This window comes from Bacillus rossius, chromosome 18, assembly GCF_032445375.1.
Source record: "Bacillus rossius redtenbacheri isolate Brsri chromosome 18, Brsri_v3, whole genome shotgun sequence".
Classification (NCBI taxonomy): domain Eukaryota; kingdom Metazoa; phylum Arthropoda; class Insecta; order Phasmatodea; family Bacillidae; genus Bacillus; species Bacillus rossius.
In genome coordinates, this window is record NC_086345.1 from 7,949,333 (window position 1) to 7,973,002 (window position 23,670).

The 23,670-nt window shown below is 40.2% G+C and overlaps 1 protein-coding gene across 3 annotated transcripts in view; it reads left to right on the plus strand.

The window, feature by feature from the left end:
• LOC134541304 (uncharacterized) overlaps nt 1-23,670 on the plus strand; it is a 475,001-nt gene that overhangs the window by 306,198 nt on the left and 145,133 nt on the right. For 2 of the 3 annotated variants that reach the window (XM_063384632.1, XM_063384634.1), the window contains one exon: nt 2,710-2,832. The exons of the other annotated variant lie outside the window; for it this stretch is intronic. In XM_063384632.1, coding sequence (XP_063240702.1) covers nt 2,710-2,832 — 123 coding nt within the window. The remainder of the gene's footprint in view (nt 1-2,709; nt 2,833-23,670) is intronic. 3 annotated transcript variants of the gene reach the window in all.

Genomic DNA, 23,670 nt, shown 5'->3' on the forward strand with positions numbered 1-23,670 from the left:
CATCCTACGTGATAGTAACAGGAATTTGTTCGGGACCATACATCTTCATGGAAGTAATTGCACACTGAACGTCATTGTCACATCTGCAGTACATATCATTACTAGCTGCAGTACCAGGCGTTGCCCGGGTTGAGCGCAGGATGAACGGGACTTATTTAGAAATCGGATGGCCATAGTGTATTCTTAATTTGAACGTCGAGTGTGCAAGATTTCATCAAGAGTTGCACAAATTTTGATTTAAGGGGTAGAAAAGCGTGATGTGGAAGGAAAGGAAAGAAAAAAAGGGGGGGGGGGTGAGCGGGAGAAAGGTAGTGTTTCAAAATCTCATGAATTCATTCAACTGTTTGTTAAAATCAGATGTATATAGTAGTGTTCTTCTCATTTTTAAGTCAGGTGTGCAACTTTTCTTCTAGGACCAAAAATGCCTTAAGAAGTAGGAAAGGGAAATTTGGGTTGTTTTTCGTAATATCATGTGGACAGGGGGATGAAAGAATTTTTTTTTTTTAATCGGACGTAGACGTAGACGTAGACACCAAGTTTGTGAAATTTCGTAAACAAATACCAATATCCTGTTTCAAGTTATAGGAAAGGGGATAGGGGTGATTTTTAGACATTCCAATTTTTCTAAATCATTGAAGACAGTAATTTGCCCCTTAATTTAAATGGAAAGTGTGTTAAATTTAATCAAAAAGTACAAAAATTTAGTTTTAGTGTGTGAGAAAAGGGGATTTTTTTTTTTAATTTAGAGAGCTACTCACTTTTTTTTTAAAATTCAACTATAAACAGTATGGTTATTCTTATTTTGAATGCAAAGTGAAAGCAAAATCATTAAAATCATTAAAAGTGTGAAATTCTGTTCTTTTTTTAAAGGGGAGAACGGAGCTGGTGATTTTTCGAAATCTCATGTAAACAGATACCTTCCTCGTGATTCGAAGGTCAAGTGTGCGAGGTTTCAGCGCAATCGGATTATTGGTTTAGGAACGCATGCAGGACAAACACATACACATACACACATACACATCATACACACATATATGTGTGTGTATATATATATTTATATATATACATATACATATATATTTATATACACATATATATATTTATATATATTTATATATACATATATATTTACATATAATTAAATATATATATATATATATATATACATATATATATATATATATACATATATATATATATATCGAGTAAAAGCTTTTTTGTGCTCACTTTATTAAAGGCATTACGTCGCTACTATTCAGAATATAGTTTCGGTTGCTATAACCATTCACACTAGTTTTCTTTCTGGCTGTCGTGAATCAGTGGTGATTCGCCATTTCTGTTTAATTAAAAATTAGTAACGTTGCAGATTGCTCATTTGCCTAAGTTTCTGTTTAGTCTGTACAGATCTTATTTCTGAAGTTGTGCAGGCTTGGGTAGTAATACTGGATCCCTTCATAACTTAGAAAGTTACCACCTAAAACAAACATATCTTCAAATTCTTGAAAAATCCACATATTTTAAAACTGTCAAAAGTTGGAACGATGTCTTAAAAACACAACTAGCGAACCACATAACTTAGAGACATCATAACTCAGAAACATCAACAAATATCGCTGAGACACGGAAGTGTTGTTTCGTAAGAATAATCTGAATATACAAATACATATTAGAAGGAAACAAATTTTTAGGGATTTATACGTTCTTTGCTTACATTATTATTAAAATTATCTAACAAAATAACTTTTCTCCATAATTTAAGCATTATAGTAGCGAGTCTGTGAGAAGCGCGTAGTAATCTATGCATGAAGCATACTGGTTCTGTTTAGTGCTTCATTAAAAAAATGTCCACAGTAATGACAAATATAATTTTGTTTTGTACAGCTGAGTAAGCGTAACTTCAACAGTCTTAAATTATGTTGGATAATTTTACCTACACGAATGAAACGGTAATTTAATTTCCTACCGTGACATAAAGTAGCCGTGAAGAAAATGTGAATTTCTTCAAATTTTTTCTCTCCCAACAATAATTAGAATTAAGTTTATTACGTCTAAAATTAGGTAACGAATCGGACCCTAGATACACTACAAGCGAGTGCGCTCATTGGTCTAAGACTTGTTCTGTCCGGGACTTTTTTTTGTACACGGGTTGGCGGGGGGGGGGGGGGTGGAGGGGAGGGGCGAATTCGGTTATGATTTGAAATACCTCCCTTGACAAAAGGAGGGTTGAGGGATAATTAATCTTTAGAAATTTTGATATTTCTTAAAATTAAAACGTACTCAGTTTGACAAAAATGCTGACGATCAAATTCCGGTGAAATTGTGTTATTACATGCCACTTATAACATTTTTACAAATTTGCTAGTAAGAAATCCTGAAAAATCAATTGAAATCGAAATGTTCGACCGGCACTATAAATTTCACGGTAATAACAAATCTAGTTTCGCATTTTCCCATAAATGTGCATATTTTTCACCGGCCATGGACGTTACCCGGCTTTCGAATCAGTCCAGCGTACGCCAATCCAAGATGCCACGATGTTTTCAAAAGTATTACAATCTAAGTGTCTTTTATAGGGGTGAGATAATGAGTAAAACCTTCGTTGCCGCATTGCAGTTTCTGCACGAGAAACGCTGTCGACTGAGCCGGCGCGGCCGGACAGCGCTCTGCTGGTAGTTCCGTGTTCTGCCACTGCGCGGCGTCTGTTCGCAGGCTTCGCCCGAGACAGTGGCGCTGCCTGCGCGCAGAAGAGGCAACCACGCGACGCTCGCTCTGTTGCCGCCGCTGGCTCTAAGAGGATGCAGCTGTTGGGGCGGCCTGCCTCGCAGACAGAAGGTAGCCGTTCGAGCCCCGGGCATAAAACTCTCATCGTGGCCAGTGCAAATAGTTTCAATATTTGCAGTGGTTACGATGAGTTTTTTTTAACCCCGTCGGTAGCACGAACGAGCTTCGGGGGTGGTTTCTTGTCCCGTGAAGTCTGCTTGCGGCACGGGGAGTCCTATGTTCGTGTGTTCACAACTTGTCCTGCCTGTCTTCTGTCTGTTAGTTTGTCGTTTGTCACGTTTTTTCATTTTCTCTTGTCTTGGTGTGAGTAATTCTGTCTTCTGCTCGTAACCTTTCTGAATGTTGCAAAACCAAACTTGAATTATAATTGCCAGCAATGCAAGTCAGAATTAGAATGGTTGCATATTTAAAAGAACACTTGAAATAGAACCATGTAAGTTTTCCATGCTTGATCTTGCACCTTTTATGTTTAATTCAATAATCTTACGTTGTGGTGTTGTGATTGTTTTCCTACCATATACCTGCTTGCTCACAGTAATATTTTTGCATTAAGACGAATTACCATTTATTGTGTTTAAATGGTGTTTTTCTGTTTGTAACTAGGTTTGGATGAGTTAACATTTTGACAAAAAAAATGATGGTTGTGTTAATATTTCACTAAGCAGGCCCCGCTGAAATTGGACGGTGCTAACAGCTTCTTCTGTGCAGAATGGTTTGTAATGAATAACCAAATGCAAGGCGATAGCCACCGTTTCACGGCGTTTTTTTTTCACAAAAAAAAAAGTAAACATTGGTTACCTTCTAAGCCTAATGAATCGCAGTTTGAAGAGAAATTGAAACCAAACATATTTCCATATAATAGGCAAACAACTTATAGTATTTGCTGTAAGTATGCATTGCATATATGAAATTTATTTGTATATACGTCGTATGTTCCTGTAATGACAACGTCATGTACTTCGACTTCGGCGCGGCGTAGTTGTCACCCCTCCTACCCAGTCCCCCTCCTTTACCCTTTAGATACGTCACGATGCCTTCTCCTGCCAATTGGTAATTGATCCCCCACACTTCCGGTTTACTGCGCTTGCGCGGTTCCCCTTCTGGGGCGCTGCTTTCGAGGATTTTAGGTGCTAGGGCTCGTGGCCTTTTCAGCTGTAGCCACCGACAGTGATAGGTCACTTTCCATTTGAGCAGCATGTAGTTCCTTTTGTAACTCTTTAAGTCAGTTAGGGGTACGGTGCTGGCGAGCTCTCGACATGGTAAGCTTCTTCGCGGAACTTGGGTTTGTGTGCTTGGGCACCAACAGGTTGTGGCCCTGTTCTTAACGTCAGGTGATCGTTATGTAGCTTAATGATATTTCTTCTAAATTATTTGTTTCGGCTTGCCACTTGGAAATTACGTTTGGAATTCTGCAGTAGGGTAACCATGTCGAGTAGTCTCGTGGTACGTACGGTTTTGTGGTTAAATAATTTTTTCAATTCTTTTCTCTTTTTTTGTAGTAGTAACTGTATCATGCTTTGCCAGTTCTATATTAGTCTGGTCTACGTTAACAAGTTAGACTGTTTGTGGCATAATGTGTTGTATCTATTTGACTCTTTCTCTTTTTGACATTCACTACTAGCTAGCTTTGGTTTGCGAGAGTCCGATTGCGGGACTTTATACTGTAAACTATAATAGTTTAATGTTATGTTTATAAATTTGTGCAAGTTATGGTTGTTACAGTTACAGAGAGCAGTATTATACAGTATTATCAGTATTATATCAGAATTATTCAACTATGTATTTTGTGAAAGAAACTATTTTGTACCTGTTTATAATGTACCTATTTGCAGTTGAAAGGATAGTAAAGATGACGTCAAGATAAAATTTAACTTTGCTTATACCTACAATAACACACCTCTAGTAGCCATTCATAATCCAGCTTAGGACATTGCCATTTGTTTTCAGGTACATATTTTGTGAGGGTACTTTTTTATAGTTTATCCATGCGTGGGTTGGAGGTTATTTGCTGATCTGCAACAAGTACCCCTCATTCCAACCTGCGTCCAATCGCGTTGATACCGCGCCTGCTAGCAGCCAGTGCGAGCTTGTGAAAACAGTTCCAAATCTGTGAAATTAGTGTGCCAACCATTAAAATATAGCCTTTTGACGTGACAACGTCTAATAAATCGATGAACGCCGGCTGCACGCACGAAAAAGTGTCCTGTTACGCACATCGTTCCGTTACGCTGTGTCCCGTTACGCTCATTGTACGCTTGTGCCGCATCTATCTCTTCCACTCGACTGTTTATAAAGTGAAGTGAAAAGTTAATGTGGTTTTCATTGCTTATTACAACAACAATTTCGGCAATAAATGTTAATTATTCTTGCATATTAAAAATCTGATTACTAGTATAATTTCAAGTATTTATTCTTTTATTATTAAAATAAAAATGATTCAATTTTATTCATAAAGAATGCAATAATTTCATCTATGTTTTGTTATGACGTCACGTTAAACTATCGTCCGTAAACCGACTTTACAGACAACCAATTTTTTTAATATCGTAGGTACCTACGTGACAGTATGATCGCAGTGTTAGCGTGGGTCGCGGGACACAGCCAGTGTGAACCAGACACAGCCAAGTAGTCATGCTACGGAAACTGGTTCAGTTCACTCGCTGCGGGTGAAGTGATGTCTGCCTGAGCGACAGTCTCAACTGATCATTTCTGAGCGACTACGAACAACGTTATTATTTTTTTTTTTTTTAAACCTAGTTGCCAAACACTAGTTATATTATTATAAGTATAGCTGAGTCAAGTTTCTACTGTGATTTATCGGATGAAGTAGGCCTTGTTATTTACACGGATATGCACAATAATTTAGTATTTTCCAAATCAGGATCTTCCGGGTAGCCAGCAAAATTTAACCTGGAGAAACAATTGGCCCTTAATTCGTGGAGTGAATGCAGAATTTCATTGTGGGAGTGGTGTGCACAGGTAGAGAGATAAAAAAAAAAAAAAGCGGGGTGGGGACAAACAGCCAATCCCTGGAGTCGGACTTACAAATTTCTTGAAGGCTACAAAAAGTGTGAAATGAGAGGTAAATATGAAATATAACCATATAATATCTACTAATGATATGTTAACATTATCAATGATATTTTTCCACTGGATATGTTTGAGTGTGTAGCTGTGGGTTATTGGCAGTTAGCACATCAAACAAACTACACAACCATGTACCGCGTGCTGCGTCACTGGAATTGTTACTCAGGATTCCATACTGCTTTTAATTTGGCTTTATCATCATCACCACCAATACGAGCCGACAACAGGAAGACATCTTAAGCGAAGGAAAAAGAAGCCCAGAAGTGTAGTCATTAACTGTACATACAATGTACACGGATGCAAAACACACGTGTCTGGCACGTTTGTTGCTGTTGGGAAGGATCGAAGGAGGAACTAGATCCGCCCCCTGTTCCAAAGGAATGTTTAGTTTGTGTAGTGTGGCAGGAGGTAATATGGCGACTGGTCGTCGGAGATCTGTATTCGTAGAAGCTGGAGATGTTTACGCGTGGCCGCGGGGATGGCAGGACCACTTTCATAGACATACATGGAGTGAGGATCTGTTCCGCACTTTCACTCCTCTCCGGCCACTAGCTGGTGGCGACTATCTTCATCCACGCCACGCAGTGATGCAGACACAGCACTTGGGCTATCTCTCTGCCTGTGCATACCACTCCCACAATGAAGTTCTGCATTCACTCCACCAATTAAGTAAGGGCCAATTGTTTCTCCAGGTTAAATCTTGCTGGCTACACTATATGTGCACATTCTGTCTTAATAAACATTCTTTATTTTTTTCCCTCAAAAATTTGCAGTCTCTTTTTGTAATATGACAAATTAAACCTAAATGAAATATCTAGCAAAATAAGTTTTTATTTATTTTAAATCGGCTAACTAATACATTTTTTTAAGATTAAAAAGTACATTTCTGAAATAAATGCAACGTATAATAAGTAGCCTAATATCTAACAATCAAACATGAAATTACATACTAACAAACAACAAATTACGGCTATTACTGATGAATCTTCTACCGAATAACATCAAAGTGTAGTACTAACATAAACCATATTTACAAAATCAAATTTAAAAATAATGGCACCATGGTGTTAAATATTAGGTGTGACATTAAAATGGTTGTTTAGGATGGCATAAATATTTTACAAAAATAGATGCGTTTCAATTTAAGGATATATTTCTGGATAAATACAAAATGCGTCCAGTGAGCAGTGAGCAGTATGGAGTGCTAATGGACTTCTTGCTTGTAAGCAGCCCGCCTCGTCCTTGTAAACTCATAGCTCGCAGGAGGACTATCACTTGGCGGGCCTCTGGTCTAAAGTAAATTAGTTATTATTATACTTTAACCACGACAATATTCAAGAAATACAATTTAATACACACACTCGTCAAAATATGTTGTAATTATAATTCATTATATAGTGTTCTAATCCATAAGTTTTAATGGAAATGTCCTGTTCGTTGCTACCTGTGCAGGCTGACGTAGCAGGTATTTTATACCACGATGAAGTTTAAACATCAGACATAAGAAGCGTTCTCGGCCTAGAGAATCATGTTGTGGTTATTCAGAATCGCACAAAAGCAAACCTGACGAAAAACGCAAAGTAATCATCCAACGTTCAAGTTGTCCCGTTACAGTTACTAAAGCGAGAGTATCTCGAGCGCTGCAGTGCGTTCCCTGTATAGCGTGAACGCTGGAGTCCGCAATATTCACAATGTTAAACTGAAATTTAGGTAAGCGTCCCTCTTCCAACATTTTAAAAGATTTCGCTGATGGAAATAAGTAAAACCAATTATACTCTTAGCAGAAACAAAAGGACATTTTGATCCCCGCCCTTCTAATTTCTATTAAATAAGACCTTTTTGTTAGATTTGTGGCAATAATTAGTTTATTTGTAGGTTATTAAAAAAATGTTATCCATAACCAAATAATCTTTATACTGTACACATAGATTAAAAAGTATAAAGTTAAAAAAAATAACACTGATAATTGTTTATTTTTGGTCAGGTTTTCTGACAAAGAATGACTGCGGTAGTAGTCGGGACTGCGGACACCCACTACCCCACTACCCCACCCCTGGAGAGCGAGTAGCGCCGCTCCACTGTTGAGGCCGACTGCTGCCGGAACAAGAGAAGCCCAAGATGTACATCAAGCTCTGTCCCTGCTCGAACACGCCCGAATATTCACCTTCGGCCAACCTCGGGATTTGCTTTATTTTTGCGCAGGAAAAATGAATTCAAATATTAAAAAGTGGTCGGTTATGTTAGGTACATTAAAACACTTTAAAACTATGGACGGTTAGTTAGTTTAGTATAGCTACATTAAAATTAACAGAGAAATATGAATATACATAAATAAACCCGAGGTTGGCCGAAGGTGAATCTTCGGGCGTGTTCGGGCAGGGACGGAACTTGATGTACATCTCAGGCTTCCCCCGCACCAAGGCCCCCGCGCTCGCTCGTCGCGCCTCGCCGCGTCGACTGCAGGAAGCCTACAACTCACGTAGTTTCGGTTCCCTGCAAGAATTTCCGAACATTTCCGAAGTTTTGCGTCTTGGTATCAACGCCACTTCAGCCGCTAAATCAGAAGTTTCCAATGAAAACGAGCATGTTGTGACTGACCCAACCTAACCTAACCCTTCGATTTTTTTGATTTCAATTTTCGAGAGAAATCCGAAGTTGCACGAACGTGTTAGTGGTAGGGAACCGAAACTACGTGAGTCGTAGGCTTCCCGCTCGACTGCTCTCACGCAGCGGAGCGGCGCAGGGCTACACGCCGGTCTCTTCTCCACTTCAGACCTTGCACATTCCCCAGTGACTTCTCTTACAGTTCGGACGTGAACAGTTTTCCAATATCAGACCGAAACATGCGGTTACCGGGGATAGATATCAGCGACGGTTGCGATCAGAAGTTATCCACAACTGTTTATTGTTGGTTATTGCATGTCGTGATTTATTTCGAGGGATTATCCTGTCAATTTATTCCTATGGCACTACCACATTGTAGCAGAGAGAGAGAAAGAGTTAGTTATTTTCGTGCTTTATAAGGTCACGCACACAATAGTGATCGTAATTGTGATCTCACACGCGATGTTTTACCGCCTATTATATAATATATGTATGTATAGTATATATTTGTCGATAAAATTTGAAATTAAACAGGTTATGCAAGTCATTTTGATGAATTCAGGGAATGACCACAAATAGCAGTAAGGACAATAAAACGAAGTAACCAACACGGGGCTTGAGATGGAGCTGGTGGACGCCTGTTTGTCTGGTGTTGAAGGTCGCGAGTCCGTGTGTCCGAGCCCCCTCCTGTATTCTCCTACATCACTAGTGCCTGCCCATCCACCACGCATGTGTGTTGCAAGTTTAACCTGGCCCCAACTTAACTAATTACTAGGGACCGGAAAAATTCGCGGGTTCAATGAATGACCTGCAGGATGAACTCCATAGTTCTACGTGCACTCGGTCAAATGTGACCCACTCATTGGCTGCTGTCTTGTGAGAAGTCCCAACGTAGCAGCCTGTGATTCGATAAAGCTTTGGTTGGTTGTTTCTCATTGGCCCAGAGTCATCCAGGTAAATTGTGAGCCAATAGCAGAGGCAACACTGAGGTATAACTATTTGTATTTTAGCCTATCGCGAAGTGAATTTGCGATTTTTTCCTGTCTCTACTAATTACAGTCCAGATCCAAGATATGCGAGTTATTCACGGCTTCATTCGCTGTCATGGCTGGCCAATCCCAAACAAACCCCAATATGCTTGGCTGATCCCAGCACGACTAGGCGTATAGACTTCATAGTCCCTCCCTAACCCTGACCACTCCTGCACAGTTAAACAATTTTCACCTTAAATTTACAAACAATGCTAGTTACAATAAATTTATCGAGGGATCGTCGTAAATATACTGTTATCTTCGTAAACTTTTGGGCACTGAGTTTACTTACTTGTAACACGAATCCATAAAAAAATTTTTTTTTTTGGTGAAACAGCGAAACATCAAAATGTAAATTCCTGCAAAGACACGCTTAGTTCTTCAAAGAGTGTTTTTAACCTAAAGTCATAAACTCTGAAGTCGAATTACGGCGAAGTGTCTGCGAAGATTCGCTTACTCGAGGTGAAATCTTCGTTGAAACGACCGTTAGTTGTACCGTAATTTGTAAAAAGAGTGCAAAAAAATTAGTTCCAGTTAAAGAAGTGTAAATAAATGAAGGTGAATCGAAGCCGCCGCGCCGCAAGGAGCGAGCTGACACAACATCGTGACAGCACGGGCCCCAACACATGCCCCAGTAGATCCAGTATGTGGCTCACTCATGTTATTTTCTTTTCCTCGGCATTGATATTATTTTAACACGGCTAGTCCACTTGTCACCAGTATTGTGTATTTCCTGTTGCGAAAGAACAACAAACATTAGAGCGATAGCGTGTCACGTTTTCAAAAATACCTAGCCCTTATTTTGGAAATAATCAGAACAATGAAAATAAAATTTAAAAAAAAATCGAAATGGCGTGTGCGCCTGAGCCTCAAGTGTGTGGGATTTGAGAAACACAAGATGGGGTGGCAGCTGGGGCAAATGAACTGGATGTGTTGTAATGACATTGCCGCCTGAAGGCAGTGGCGGATACAGAAAAGTCTCAAGGTAGGGGGGGGGGGGGGGGCGCAGGTCTACCTCTTCCACACACTCCCTTGTTACGTCACCTTGGTTGCTTGGATGCAGCCGGAGATCTATTTCCAAGCTCTATCCGTTTCATTTACGTCTCGCCCGAATATTTGCTGTTGTTGGTGCACAATTGTGTGCTATGTGTAGTTAAAATGGCCAATTGTGCAGTATACAAATGTCAAAATCACTACAGAAAAACTAAAGATTCTAGTCACATGCAAAGCTTAATAAAACTTTATTCAAACTGTTTCCAAGACATGAAGTCGTTAAAGGTAAGTGTATGAATGTGTATTGTATAACATCGGCGGCCGGGTGCGCGCCCTCCCCTTGCCAAGAACCATGCTTGGTGCTGGGCTGCCCTGGTCAAGGGGGGGGGGGGGGGCGCGCGCCCCCTGCGCCCCCTCTATGAATCCACCACTGCCTGAAGGTCACTTGGGACTGGGTCGCTGCGCCCCGGGCGGCGCACAATGGCGGACCCCGCCCCGCCCCGCCCCGCCCCGCCCCGACCATTGTGCCGGCTGAAGGGCGGGATTCGCGAGTCTGGGGCGCCCGCCCTTCCCGCCCTTCCCGCCCTTCCCGCCCTTCCTGCCCCCCGCACTGCACGATGCAAACACACGTCTCCCTTCCAGCTGCTGCCGCCCGTGGTTCTTTTCCGACGTGATCACGTCTTTATAAATCGATAAACGCCGGCTGCACGCACGAAATAGCACGACCCATTGTCACGTTCCGCCTGAGCCGAGCGTGCAAGAACCGGCCAGCCACCGTGCGAGAAAATCTTCTACAATATCAAACAGGTTAAGGCGGTTTTTTTTAAACTAATGGTTCGTGATTATATTTAATCAAATTATTTACATAAAATTTGCAAAAAACTGTAAATTAAATTTGCAAAAAACTGTAAATAATATTTTAAAATTAAAAAGTATGCAATTTTTAATCAATGTTTTCTTATGACGTTATCACGTAAAATTATCGTCCGTAAACCGACTTTACAGACAACCCCCTATTTTTGGTTGTCAAAAATGCTATTTGTTCAATCATTTTTGTGATCAGAGGCCGTATGGCCAATAATATATAAACTATAGGAAGAATAACACACACAGAAACCTTGTGATGCAAACAAACAGCAATTCCAGACGAAATTGTCTCTTGTTGCAGGGGTGATAACCGATAAGCACAAAAGGATAAAATGATAAATTATAAAACACACTATAAACAGACATAAAGTAGATTTAAAAAAAAAACCACCAAATGATCGATTTTATATACAGTGATATTATGAATACAATGAGTGGATGAATAACTTAGTCAAAAGAAGTACACGCTAAAGGAAAGAATACTCTCAGCCACATGAGGCTGCACAAGAGTAGGCAGACAGGCTTACAGGCCATGGCAGGGCCGTGTGCCTTCAGACCAGCTGCGTGTTGGGACTGTACTCCCGTGTGGCTGCGCACCAATCACAGCCACCCAGTGCCGAATGGCCCGGCCGAATAGGACAATGCCTTCTCTTGCAGACCAGGTCTATCCTAGCTAGTAGCAGTCTCATGAGTAGAGACCGGAAAAATTCGCGAATTAATTTCGCGATAGGCTCAAATACAAATAGTTATACCTCTGTGCTGCCTATGCTATTGGCTCACAAATCACCTGAGGGACTTTGGGCCAATGAGAAACACCCAACCAAAGCTTTATCGAATCACAGGCTGCTACGTTGGGACGTCTCACAAGAGACCAGCCAATGAGTGGGTGGCATTTGACCGAGTGTTGGTAGAACTATGGAGTTCATCCTGCAGGTCATTGAACCCACGAATTTTTCCGGTCCCTACTCATGAGCGATCAGATCGTCTTGCCCCTAGCTATAGGCGCATATCCCCGGGTACACTGGGGAGAACTGTTTGTTTGCCTCAACAAAATATTTGTTTATATATGGCGAAATAAATTAATTTTCTTGATTCAAACAAATATTTTGTAGTAGGAAAGATTTTATTGACCCAACAAAATGATTTTGTCTACTCAACTGCAGATTTTGTTAGATGTAGCAAAACAATTTGGTTCCTCGCCAAATTTGGTTTGGACAACAAAACATGTTGTTACAGCAAGTAAATACTTGTATTGCCATATATAAAGAAATATTTGTTTGAATCAAACCTTTTTCTCTGTGTAAGGAAAAGCCACTGGGAACGGATGATAAACGTAATCATAACTCAAACACGATGTTTCGAGGAAACCTTCTGAATATTGTGAAGGTTCTCTGCTTATTGCATGCACGTGGGCCTGGACTGCCTGGCGAGATGACTTGTGAATCCTGCAGATAGTGGCCGCTGTATTCGGCTGATGGAAACACCTCGCGTGCCCAAAGATTCTTCACGAGTCGACACGTCGCACTCGACAGGACGACACACTCGAATTTGAACCAACGCTGGGGAAAAACACAATGGCACAGAATTGGGGATTCAACACACACTATCAATAATAATAAAAAAAATTGGTTGTCTGTAAAGTCGGTTTACGGACGATAGATAAACGTGAAAACGTCATAACAAAACATTGATGAAATGATTGCATACTTTTATGAATAAAATTGAATTATTTTTATTGAATTATCACTATTTTGTATGGATACAAAAGAGGAGTGAAATGAAATCTACAATTTAATTGATAAATTTACTTTTATTTGCACTCATTAATTCAAATATGTTTATTAGCCTACTTTAACGAACAGATTATTTTAACTATAGGCCTAACGTTTATACATGTTTGCTATTTAACTTCTTCCAATCTGTGTTATTATGTTACGGGTAGGGCGATGATAGGAAAAGTAGGAAACGAATGGGAGTGTTTCAAGTTTAATGTGCCTCGAAAAAGTCAAATCGATGGTTGTTCCAATCGAGTGGAAGAGAGATAAATGCGGCGCAAGAGTACAATGAGCGTAACGGGACAATGAGCGTAACGAGTCAATGAGCGTAATGGGACAATGTGCATAACGGGACAATGTGCATAACGGGACAATGTGCATAACGGGACAATGTGCATAACGGTACAATGTGTATAACGGGACAATGTACGTAACGGGACAATGAGTTATCCTTTTTCTTGCGTGCAGCCGGCGTTCATCGATTTATTAGACGTCACGTCAAAAAAAACAAAACAGAACCAGCTACATTCACAGTACAAATAGATGACAACAATAAATACAATTTGTTAAAGAGATAGCAACGAAAAAAGAAGATACAGTTACTTAACAAAAGGTGATCGTTTTACTTATTGTTACTAACTTGGAGTTATAAATTCGAAAAGGATAGCTTATCGTAACTAACTAATATTTCTTTATTAGCTGTCTAGCATATTAAGATAAAACATTATAATGGCTGTCCACAAATTAATCACACTTTATTGGTCAACTACTTACCTACTCTATCCACCAGAGCTCGGCTCAGTGTCTCTCTCTTCTGTTCGTCTCTTACCTCGCTCCTCTGTCCCAGCACCCTCCCTGATGCACCAACACCAACCTTCACGCACCAAGTCTGTCTCTCGTCGCCCGCTATCGCTCGCCTCCCCACTCGACTGCAGCTCCCCTCCGCACCTGGGCTCACCCGTGGCAATGTCTCGACAGCCAGGTGACCGGACAGCAGGCAGCTGCCCGCCAATGGAGTGTCCGTGTAGTTGCAGGGGAGGGACGGGCGTCGCTCCAGCCGTCTCCGGCCGGCTCCAAACAATTTAAAAAACTTGTGCATACAAAAACTGAGCATAAGTAACACCATTCGAGCATAAAAACACAACTAAAATAAAACAAAGTACGAACTATATTACAACAAAGACTTAACTTATGTTCGGGGCCTGGAATCCGTTAACTTCAGTATCGATCGTTAGAAACATTTTGAAGAATAATCGTACTTGAACGCGTTTGACTTGAAATATTTGACCCCGGTTTTTTTTATAGCTATGTGAACTTGAAAGTTCATTTAATTAGAACACTGAGGGAAACACCCCCCCCCCCCTCCTTTTTTTGTAGCGAAGTGCTTGTATCGGGGTCTGCCAAGGAAGATGGAAGTAAACAAGCCACGGGAACGAGCGGAAAGGAAAGCGAGTGCGGGAGCGCGAGTGAAAGCATCTCTCACTCAGCCACACGCGACTCTTCACACAATGGCTGCATTGTTCACGGCTGTGATTTTCTTCAGTGAAAATGGAAAAAACATGGACGCCGTGCCGCCACGCGCGCCAGAATTGAATCTTCACACTTCAGTAGATCGCTTGTAAGATAAAAATAAAATATCCGATCATTTACTCAATCGATAAAACAAAGTACAAAATGGAGGTTCACACTAAAGGTTCAGAGTGGTAACATACTTGCAAAGAGACTTACAGTTGTATCACTCTTTACTTTATTCGTTATTATCTCTCCCACTCCCTCAACCATCCTCTCCTCAATTGAGTGCCCCATTCCTAAACATTGTAACTTTGCTACGCCCAGTCATCGCCTTGACCTTCATGATCGTATGTTAAGAAGTTTAACTTAAATAATTTGTCGAGTACACACTCTTCTTGGATTAATATTAAGAGTTTCAAATTTTCTAGCTGGCCGAGGATAAAAAAGCCACATTAGAACTTCAAACATTGCGTGTGTTTTGACACGCGTGGAAGAATTTTTAATAGCCCTGAAACAATATAGAACATGGCTGGTCTCCATTGCACAATTAACATCCCTCAAGCGTATTTTCTGCGGTGGGGAAATTCAAGTAGATATACGAGTTGAACCAGAGAGTCATGATATTATTACGTATAATTATTTAGATAAACATATTTTTAAAATGTCCTCATTCGAAAGCTAATTAACGTGTGCTTTTAAAAGTCTTGGCCATTTTAATTACGAGGTCGCATTTCAACAGTAAATTAAAAAAAAGTAGCACTGGAATATTTGATTCACCGCTTTTAAAACCTCACACTGGACATGCTGCAAAACAATTTTGTGAGGTAATTTTTGATAATTACACTTAAAACACCATTTTGCATTTGCGTTCATTAAAAATCATAACAATCCACCGGACTGAGATTACGCAGTGAATACGTTTTTTCGACGATTCTTGTTTGGGGGAGATAGAATGAACATATCTTGGATGTGCGCCATTGTTGTGTTACACCGGTTGTCATTGGAAAAAAAAAGAACCTCACAAATGGCGACAGGAATGACATCCAAGGCATACCAACAGTGGAGTGTGTCCACAGTACTAACATATGTTTTGTGTCTGACGACATGAGCAGATGTCAGTTCCCGAAACGTAGCAATTGTTTTGTTTGGGAGGCGCTGTGTTCGCCTTTCCGTAACGAATTTTTGTAAGTCCTTCCACTAAATTCCTGTGCTGTCTTTTCATTTAACATTTGACTTTGGGTAATTTTGGCTTGATTTTCTGTTTGTTTGTGTACTCATATTTCTGGTACATTCTTGTGGTTTCTCTGTCTTACAGCGAAACCAGCAATGACACATATTCATAAATAAAATTTTTCAAATCGGCATTTCCAATTTTAATGATAATTTAAAGAACATATTACGTCAAATTAAATTATTCAGCGAAAATTTAAAATAACTTTTTTTCGTGGCGTGACTCATCTTTTCCTCCAGTGGACACTAGGTCGGTGTACTGTCAATGAATATATTTAGGAAGTAGTCTAAGAATATAAGTATTTATAAGTAATGTGTAATATGTATATTCAGTGTTGCTATTGCGTGCCAGTTCTCAGAGGTTGCGTGGTGCGCGTGAGTGGTTGGGGGGGGGGGGGGGGGGCGTCCTCAGACAATGCCCCACGGGAAGTGATAGTTTCAATGCTGTTCCGCTCAGACTGCTGCGCCGCCGTACAAGGTTGCCAACATCTAGGGTAGAATTTGTTGGGCCTTTGTCACGAAATCACCGTGTATTTGTACACTTCCACAATACCATAAAAAAACGTGCCATTCAGTCAGTGACCAACCAAAAACCTTGTTTTCTTCCACAAGTGCAACTTAAGAGAACTACATATCAAGCAAATATTATTGAAGTTACCAACGAAATAAATTAAAAATGCACTCCGGAAATATTGGTACAAGTGGGAAACACAGGTCCGGAAGGATAAGTCAATTAATAGAGACCGGAAAAATTCGCGGTTTCGATGGCCTTCAGGATAGACTGCACATACACCTGTACACTCGGGCAAATAACGCAAGTTCATTGGCTGCCAACTTGTGAGTCGACTCGGCTGGTTCGTCTGTGATTCGAACCTTCTTGGGTTGAGGGTTTATAATTGGTTGAGATGCGTCCAGATGAACAGTAAGCCAATAGAAAAATCATCTAAGAGGTATATGTATTTGAATTCTAGCCTATCGCCGAATGAATACGCTAATTTTTCCGGTCTCTACCAATTATATAATACAGTTTTATTAATAGACTAATAATTACTGTTTTTATATTACAACAATTTAAATGTCTTGTCAACAGATTAATCACACCTTCGTAAGTGCGCTTTTTACTCTCCCCACTTGAGTTCGGCTTGATTGTGGCTCTTATTGTTTGTCTCTTACTACCAACCTCGGTCCCAACACACTGCTTCGCAATACTCACTTCGCAGTAATCACAACACCTTCCCGTAATCGTCTGTCCTCGGATGATCCGACCTCCGCACATGGGACCGTCACCCGCTGTCACTCGCCAAGAGGTCACTCACCCTCGTCACTTCACCCACTTTCACCAGTCTCTCTCTCTCTCGCCTGCAGTCGTCGTCTTGTGCCCTGGAAAGGTCTCGTAGCCCTCAGAAGTGTTGCGTCCGAAGCTGCCAGAACAGTGGCATCCTAGTTACGCCACTCCACGCTTACGGAGCTTTGGGGATGTGCCGAACATTCGAGAGGGACGGAGAATCGCTGCTCTAATCGTATTACAATGCAGTGAAGCGACGAGCGCTACCTGTCATGGAGGTGGGAACACCCCCCCCTCCCCCGCTGGCTGGCGTGCCGGCCCGACCGGCCTGCCTCGCCTCTGGCATCCTCGTAACAATATACCAACGTGACATTAAATAAGTTACATTTAATTTGAGCTTGAAATTAGTGACGACGTACTTACTAAATGCATTTACATATGTATCTTCATTCGAGAAGATGTATGTCGCAATTAAATCTGAATTGTGTTTCTTAGAAATAAAATAATACGAGCATTGGTACTAATGTTTTAAATCGTATTACAGAAGATATGAATGTGTAAGTTTTAAGGAACTAAATATTTCATGATTTAATTAAATATTTTTGTACAACTCAAGTACGAATGATTCTTGTTTTTCTACTTACGCATTGCCATCTTGTAAACACCGTTATCTCTGCCATGGTACAAAAGCTCAAAAAAATAGTAAGGCTTTATTTAAAGTTTAGAACAGTAAGAAATGAAACTTTTGTTTATTACATTTAATGATAGAAGTGTAAAGCGTTAGGCAAAATAATATATCATATGTAAAAATTTGCCGTGATTCTAGCGATTACCTCGCAAGTTTACCGCTCACTAAGTCACCGCGCGTCAGGACCACCACCGCGCGGGTTGGCAACACTGCTGCCGTTACGCCCGACTCGCCACGGTCCCAGGCAGCGGCGGCACTAGTCAGGGAAGTCAGACCCAGTTCTACTGCCAACCTCGAAATAAAGTTACAACCAGTACTATTTCAATGTACGCTTTGAATTTCAATGTACGCTTTGAATTTTAGTGATGATAATTGTTTTTCGATAACCTTAGTTAGCATTCTTTTGCATCTTTGAATATTTAATGGTTAAAAGCTTTTTTTTTATTGTATGAAAACTAACTTTATTGAGGACATACTTAAAATTTTTCGAAAGGGTGGTCACTTCGTTTCACTTGATTTTGTTTGGTGACAGATGTTTATAGTCCCGCTCCCGTGTATATTTTCGTGTTTTTTTTTGTTTCTAGATAACTTAAAAAAAGGATTTAAAAAAAAATAGAAAATTGGGCGGTTAATATGTTGGTTGTGACGTATAAACAATATAATTTTCTAAACGAAAGACGATTGAGGAAAGAAAACTATGTTTAGTAAGAAAAATTCAACGCAAATGTGGCCTTTAGTGGCCTTGTATGCTCGCAGATATAAAATATTTTTTTACTTAGTCACAACATTCAACAAAAATATATTATTTGATTTTTTTAATTCGTTCGCATATACAAAATGTTTAAAAAAACATTTTTTTATGTTTAATGTTTTCAACTTTATTGACGGAGGTCAGTACGTATACACCACACCTAAAAGTGACTATCCAACAAGGAGGGTTTGCCATCATTGGAGTGACATCTCTCTCTACTTACTGTGTACACAGTTACACCAGCAGGTATCTAAGCTAGGGTAAGTGCTCCACCGGACTAGCGCTCAGCCGGTAGGTTTATGAAGGGAAACTTCTTAAAGAGCGTAACGAAAAACGAAAAGTGAAATGTTCAGGAGTGGAGCGCTCGATGGTGGTTAAGGGAAACTATAGAGTTCACACAAAGTAGTCAGCCAACTGTAAGACACTTAGGACTTTTTATATATCGACATATATATGTTAACAAATGCAAACCTCTGTTGTGGAACATCCGGTAGCTATCAAAATATTTTCCGAATACACAGTTGGCAGCAGAAACATAAGATGGCATGTTTTGTATTGTTACGAACGCGGGAGACCGGACCTCGACGCCAGGTTCGGAGCCCTGCAGGACCACTGGAGTCACGCGCCGTGTCACGTGCCTTCCCTGGCCGGATCACAAGGGTAGTCGCTACCCCCTTCCTCCCTCCTCTATGCGCGAACCGTCCTGTCCCGGAGCTGTTATCTATCGCTGAGCGGCCTGGCGAATTCCGCGAGAGTAAGCACCGCCTTTCTTGATGTTTCGGGCGTCGGGTCATCCTTGTAGTAACAATTTAAATGTTTTTATTTTTATTTTTATGAAATAGAGTTGGTGGAATTAAAACATAAAACTATATTTGGTATCTAGAAAAAAATTCTTTTCCAGTAAACAATTCCCAGAATGTGTTGCATTTTGACAAATTCCCATAAGTACTAGCGAATAAACTTGAAAATAATGTTGAAATAAAACAAGAACATACTTTCTTGAAAAAAACTGTAATGGTGTCACATGGTGTCCTTAAGTTCAGGGGTGCGGAATTAAACTACCCTTTTAGCGTGATACGTGGATACACATGCCAACAATTTGCATAATTATTGCTTCTATGCGGTAATAATCTTCGACCTTCAGATTTCAATTTTTTGTAGATTACTTTGCATTTAGCTTACATTCTGTTTTGGTTTTAACCTTTACATGCCGTTATTTTATTTTGAGGCATCAATCGCACACTTAAGAGATCTTCAAAGACAATAAGCTAGTTTATATTGACAGTATGGATACATTTTTAGTTAATACCTATTCAACCTATTCACCTAGTCAATATTAACTTAGGAAATTCCATTAAATTTTATATTATGCTTTAAAAGAATTATAACATAAAACACAAAACTGTAATAGCCAAATAAAATGTTCAAATGAAGATGGCGTATTTCGGTTCATAACTCACCCCCTCTCACTTTTTTGTAGTTAGGGGGATAGTGTCCTACATTTTTGCTCAATGATTTCGTGTTTTTTTTCCCTTGTGGTTTTAAAAAATGCATTTAATTGTTTGTGAAAGGTTTTTTCTACTTAAATGTCGGTATTTTGAGGTCTTAGGAACTTTCACTTTGTCAATCCTCGGCGTGGATTGAAAGCATGAAATCGTGGCACACAGTTTAAGTTAACCGTTACTATATAGCCGCTCTCTTAACTCTTCATTTTTTGTGCCTATACCATTCGTACATCAATTAAAAAAAATTAAGTTTACCCAGAAACCTCGTAAAACCTTTGAATATATATACTGTATAGAAGTCGCCAGCCCAGGTTAAAATTTCTAATACGGTTTTGAGGTAGTTGGTTAATTCACCGCCGCAATCGCCACCATCTCTAGGGAATCGACCTGTGGTGGTCCCTAGCGGACAAGTGTCGAACTCTTCAAACACCCCTTCCCCCTCCAGTTGAATGACGTTGAGCTGCAGTGAATGATGGATGAGGGGTGTGGGGAATGACAGCGGGCGACAGGGCTGCGCTCTAACGTGTAAATAACAACTAAGACGATACAGGGCGTTACGGCAGCGCACTGCAGCGGTGAAGTTCCCAAGCTGCTCATCATATGCTTCTGAAAAACGTAGAGTAAATTCTATCCACTCGCGACTTCTATACAGTATATATATTCAAAGGTAAAACTCAGGTTTCAACGATTTTCTGAAAACCTAATTTTCATTGATCCACACATGAATACCAACACTTGAAAAAGTTTTAAGACACCGGCTGTAGAGTATCTGTTAATTAAAAAAAAAAAACTGTAAGCACGATTCAGTGCTTTTTAATACATGCCAGGACTGACACGAAAATTTGCCTATAAAAAAAAATAAAAAAAAAAACTTTGAGTTGTTTGGTTGCTAAAACCATTTATAAACATATACATATCGTGATGAAATGAATGTGTTTGAAATCACGAACAGGAACACGAGATCATAAAAGTGAAACGGGGTTGCGATGCGCGCCCTCCTCAAGCCACGAAGTTGGGAAGGGGGGGGGAGACTGGTTCGCGAGTTCGCCGCCAGTCCGCGCGCGTGCAGTTCGCGCGCTCGTGCGGCAGTTGGCAGCCCTGCCTCGCGCCGCGGCCAGTGAGACCAGTGAGTGTCTGTGCCTCGACCGTTCAGCGGCGCGTCTGGAGATGCCCGCCGCCAGCCTTCAGGTACGTCCTGCACAGTGTACACAGTGTACACAGTGTACACCGTGTACACCGTGTATCCCTGGCTCGGCCCGTCTTACACGGTCTGCTCTAGCGCGGCCACGGGCCAGCGCACTCCAGGGACCGTTACTAGAGACTGGAAAAATTCGCGAGCTCGATGGACTCCACAATCCCCTACACATTCAGGATTCAGGCAAATGCCGCCTGCTCATTGGCTACTGACTCGTGACACCTGTCAACTGGGACGCTAGCGAGTCGATACTTTTTTTGGTTGAAGGGTTTTTCACTGGCTCAAAGTCCTTCAGATAAACTGTGAGTCAATCACAGAAAGAAAGTTTGTTTGTTTGTTTGTTTGTTTGGATTATAGCATATCGTGAAATGAACCCGCGAATTTTCCTGTTTAACCGTTATGTACGTCCTGCCCCGGAGTGTTTGAATACTAACCTCTTTTGGAAACAACATTACTAAGACAACGCTGAACTTAATTTCTTTTTTATGATTTTGTTCTTATTTGGCGTAACAATTTTAAATATTCTTTCCTGATAAAAAATTATGTTCGGGTTAGTTAAAAAAAAAATTGAAACGATCGAACTCTGTTTACACGAGGCAAAAATATCTTTAAAAGTTTTTTTCTAACATGAAGTTATGAAAACACAATCGAAATCAAAATTTATTGACCAACACTTAAAAAATTACGTTTTGTTTACAATCTAATTGTTAATTTTGCCGTTAATTTACTTTATTTTTCACAGAAAACTAGACAAACCAGGAAAATGAGGCGCGGGGGCTTCTACGCTGAGTTTGTAAACTACGCAAGAATCACAATAACGCAGAATGATTTCGATGACGTTTCCAAACACACGCTGTATAAACTACGCGAGACAACGCAATGCAATAATTGGCCAACTTTCAACTTTTTGAGTTTCGGCTTGCGTTTTCGTCTTCCATTTTTGAAGTGAATTGTTAAGAGAACTTTTTTATTTCTTTCATCGCGTTTTCACTTGTAAACCTTTCGCACAGTGAATTAAAATAACTTTAAATTAAATTATTGACAATGATAAATTTTGAATTATCAAAAGAAGCCCCGGGATAAAAATTTTTTTCTTCTGTTTAGCAATTTCAAGTTGTAGGGTTAGTCATGTCTTGTGACTTAGCGTTGATAGAGTTTTCTGTTGGTTGTTTGCGTAGCTTGTAAACCCGGCCTTACTCTTGAGCGGAAGTTTTTAAGGCGCTCTCTCGCACGTCATGTTGGTCAATTAATTTTCTTGTAATCTCGGTTACTGGAGAGTTTCTTTGCAAATCTACCACGAAAGCTCTTTTTCATTTCATGTTTCATCAAAAACATTTTCTTGACATAATTTAAAGGCGGCCATAATTCATAACTCACGCACGTTTTATTAAATAGGTTCACAAGTGTGACCTTTAAAAGCTCAAAAATACCATTTTGTATAAAGTGAGAAATTGTGATCCGATAACAGTGAATGATCGTCATTAATTTTTTAGGGAAATTCCATTATTAATAATAAAACCCCGATTGACCAACTTAAGGTTGATTTTGAGCGTTTTTATAAAAGTTTATGTACTGTAATTGCTTTCTAACAGACAATTTTGGTATTGGAGGTAAAAAAAATGCGTACTCGCCAAAAATGTTTAACATTCAATCTCGGTAGCAAGCAAACTCACGTGTTCTCATGTTGAAAATACACTTATAATACGAAACTCACACACGAAATTTAACGTGGAATTCTTTAAAGTAATGCTGAGCTGGATAAATATACGCAAATTGTGTTTTCAACTACATTTCTATACGCGAATCACATGTAGTCTTCGCACCCGGCGCTAGATTTCGCTACCGGAGCAGCTACGTCAACTATTCCATCATTTGATTAACAGAGCGAAATTTTAAACTATATAATGGAAAGGCTCCGATAAAAGCAAAAAAAAAAATACACTTGAACAAAAACTTATCCCCAGCTTTTGACTTGATTTTCCATAAGGAATTTTTATTAAAATTCAGCCCAACTTGTTAAAATTCATTTAACAGTTAATACTATAAAGTTTCCCTTTGGCTTTGTGAACTTTGGTTCGCGACATCCGCTACACATGGCATCACCGTGGTTACACATTTCCGTTCCATGCGACTTCCGTTCCATTCACGAAATTACTCGTACAAATGCCGTGTACCGTGTACATCAATAAGGGCGTCGATAGGGATTTATTTACCCATCTTGTGTAGATGCTCTACTCTGACCTCCCAGATAGGCGTGAGGCAGCTAGCGTGGCGGTTACGGAACGTGTTCGACGCAGTATCGCGCGCCGATGCGGCTCGTGCAGCTGCCCTGCAGTGAAAGCGGCGCCAAACACCCGCATCCGGTT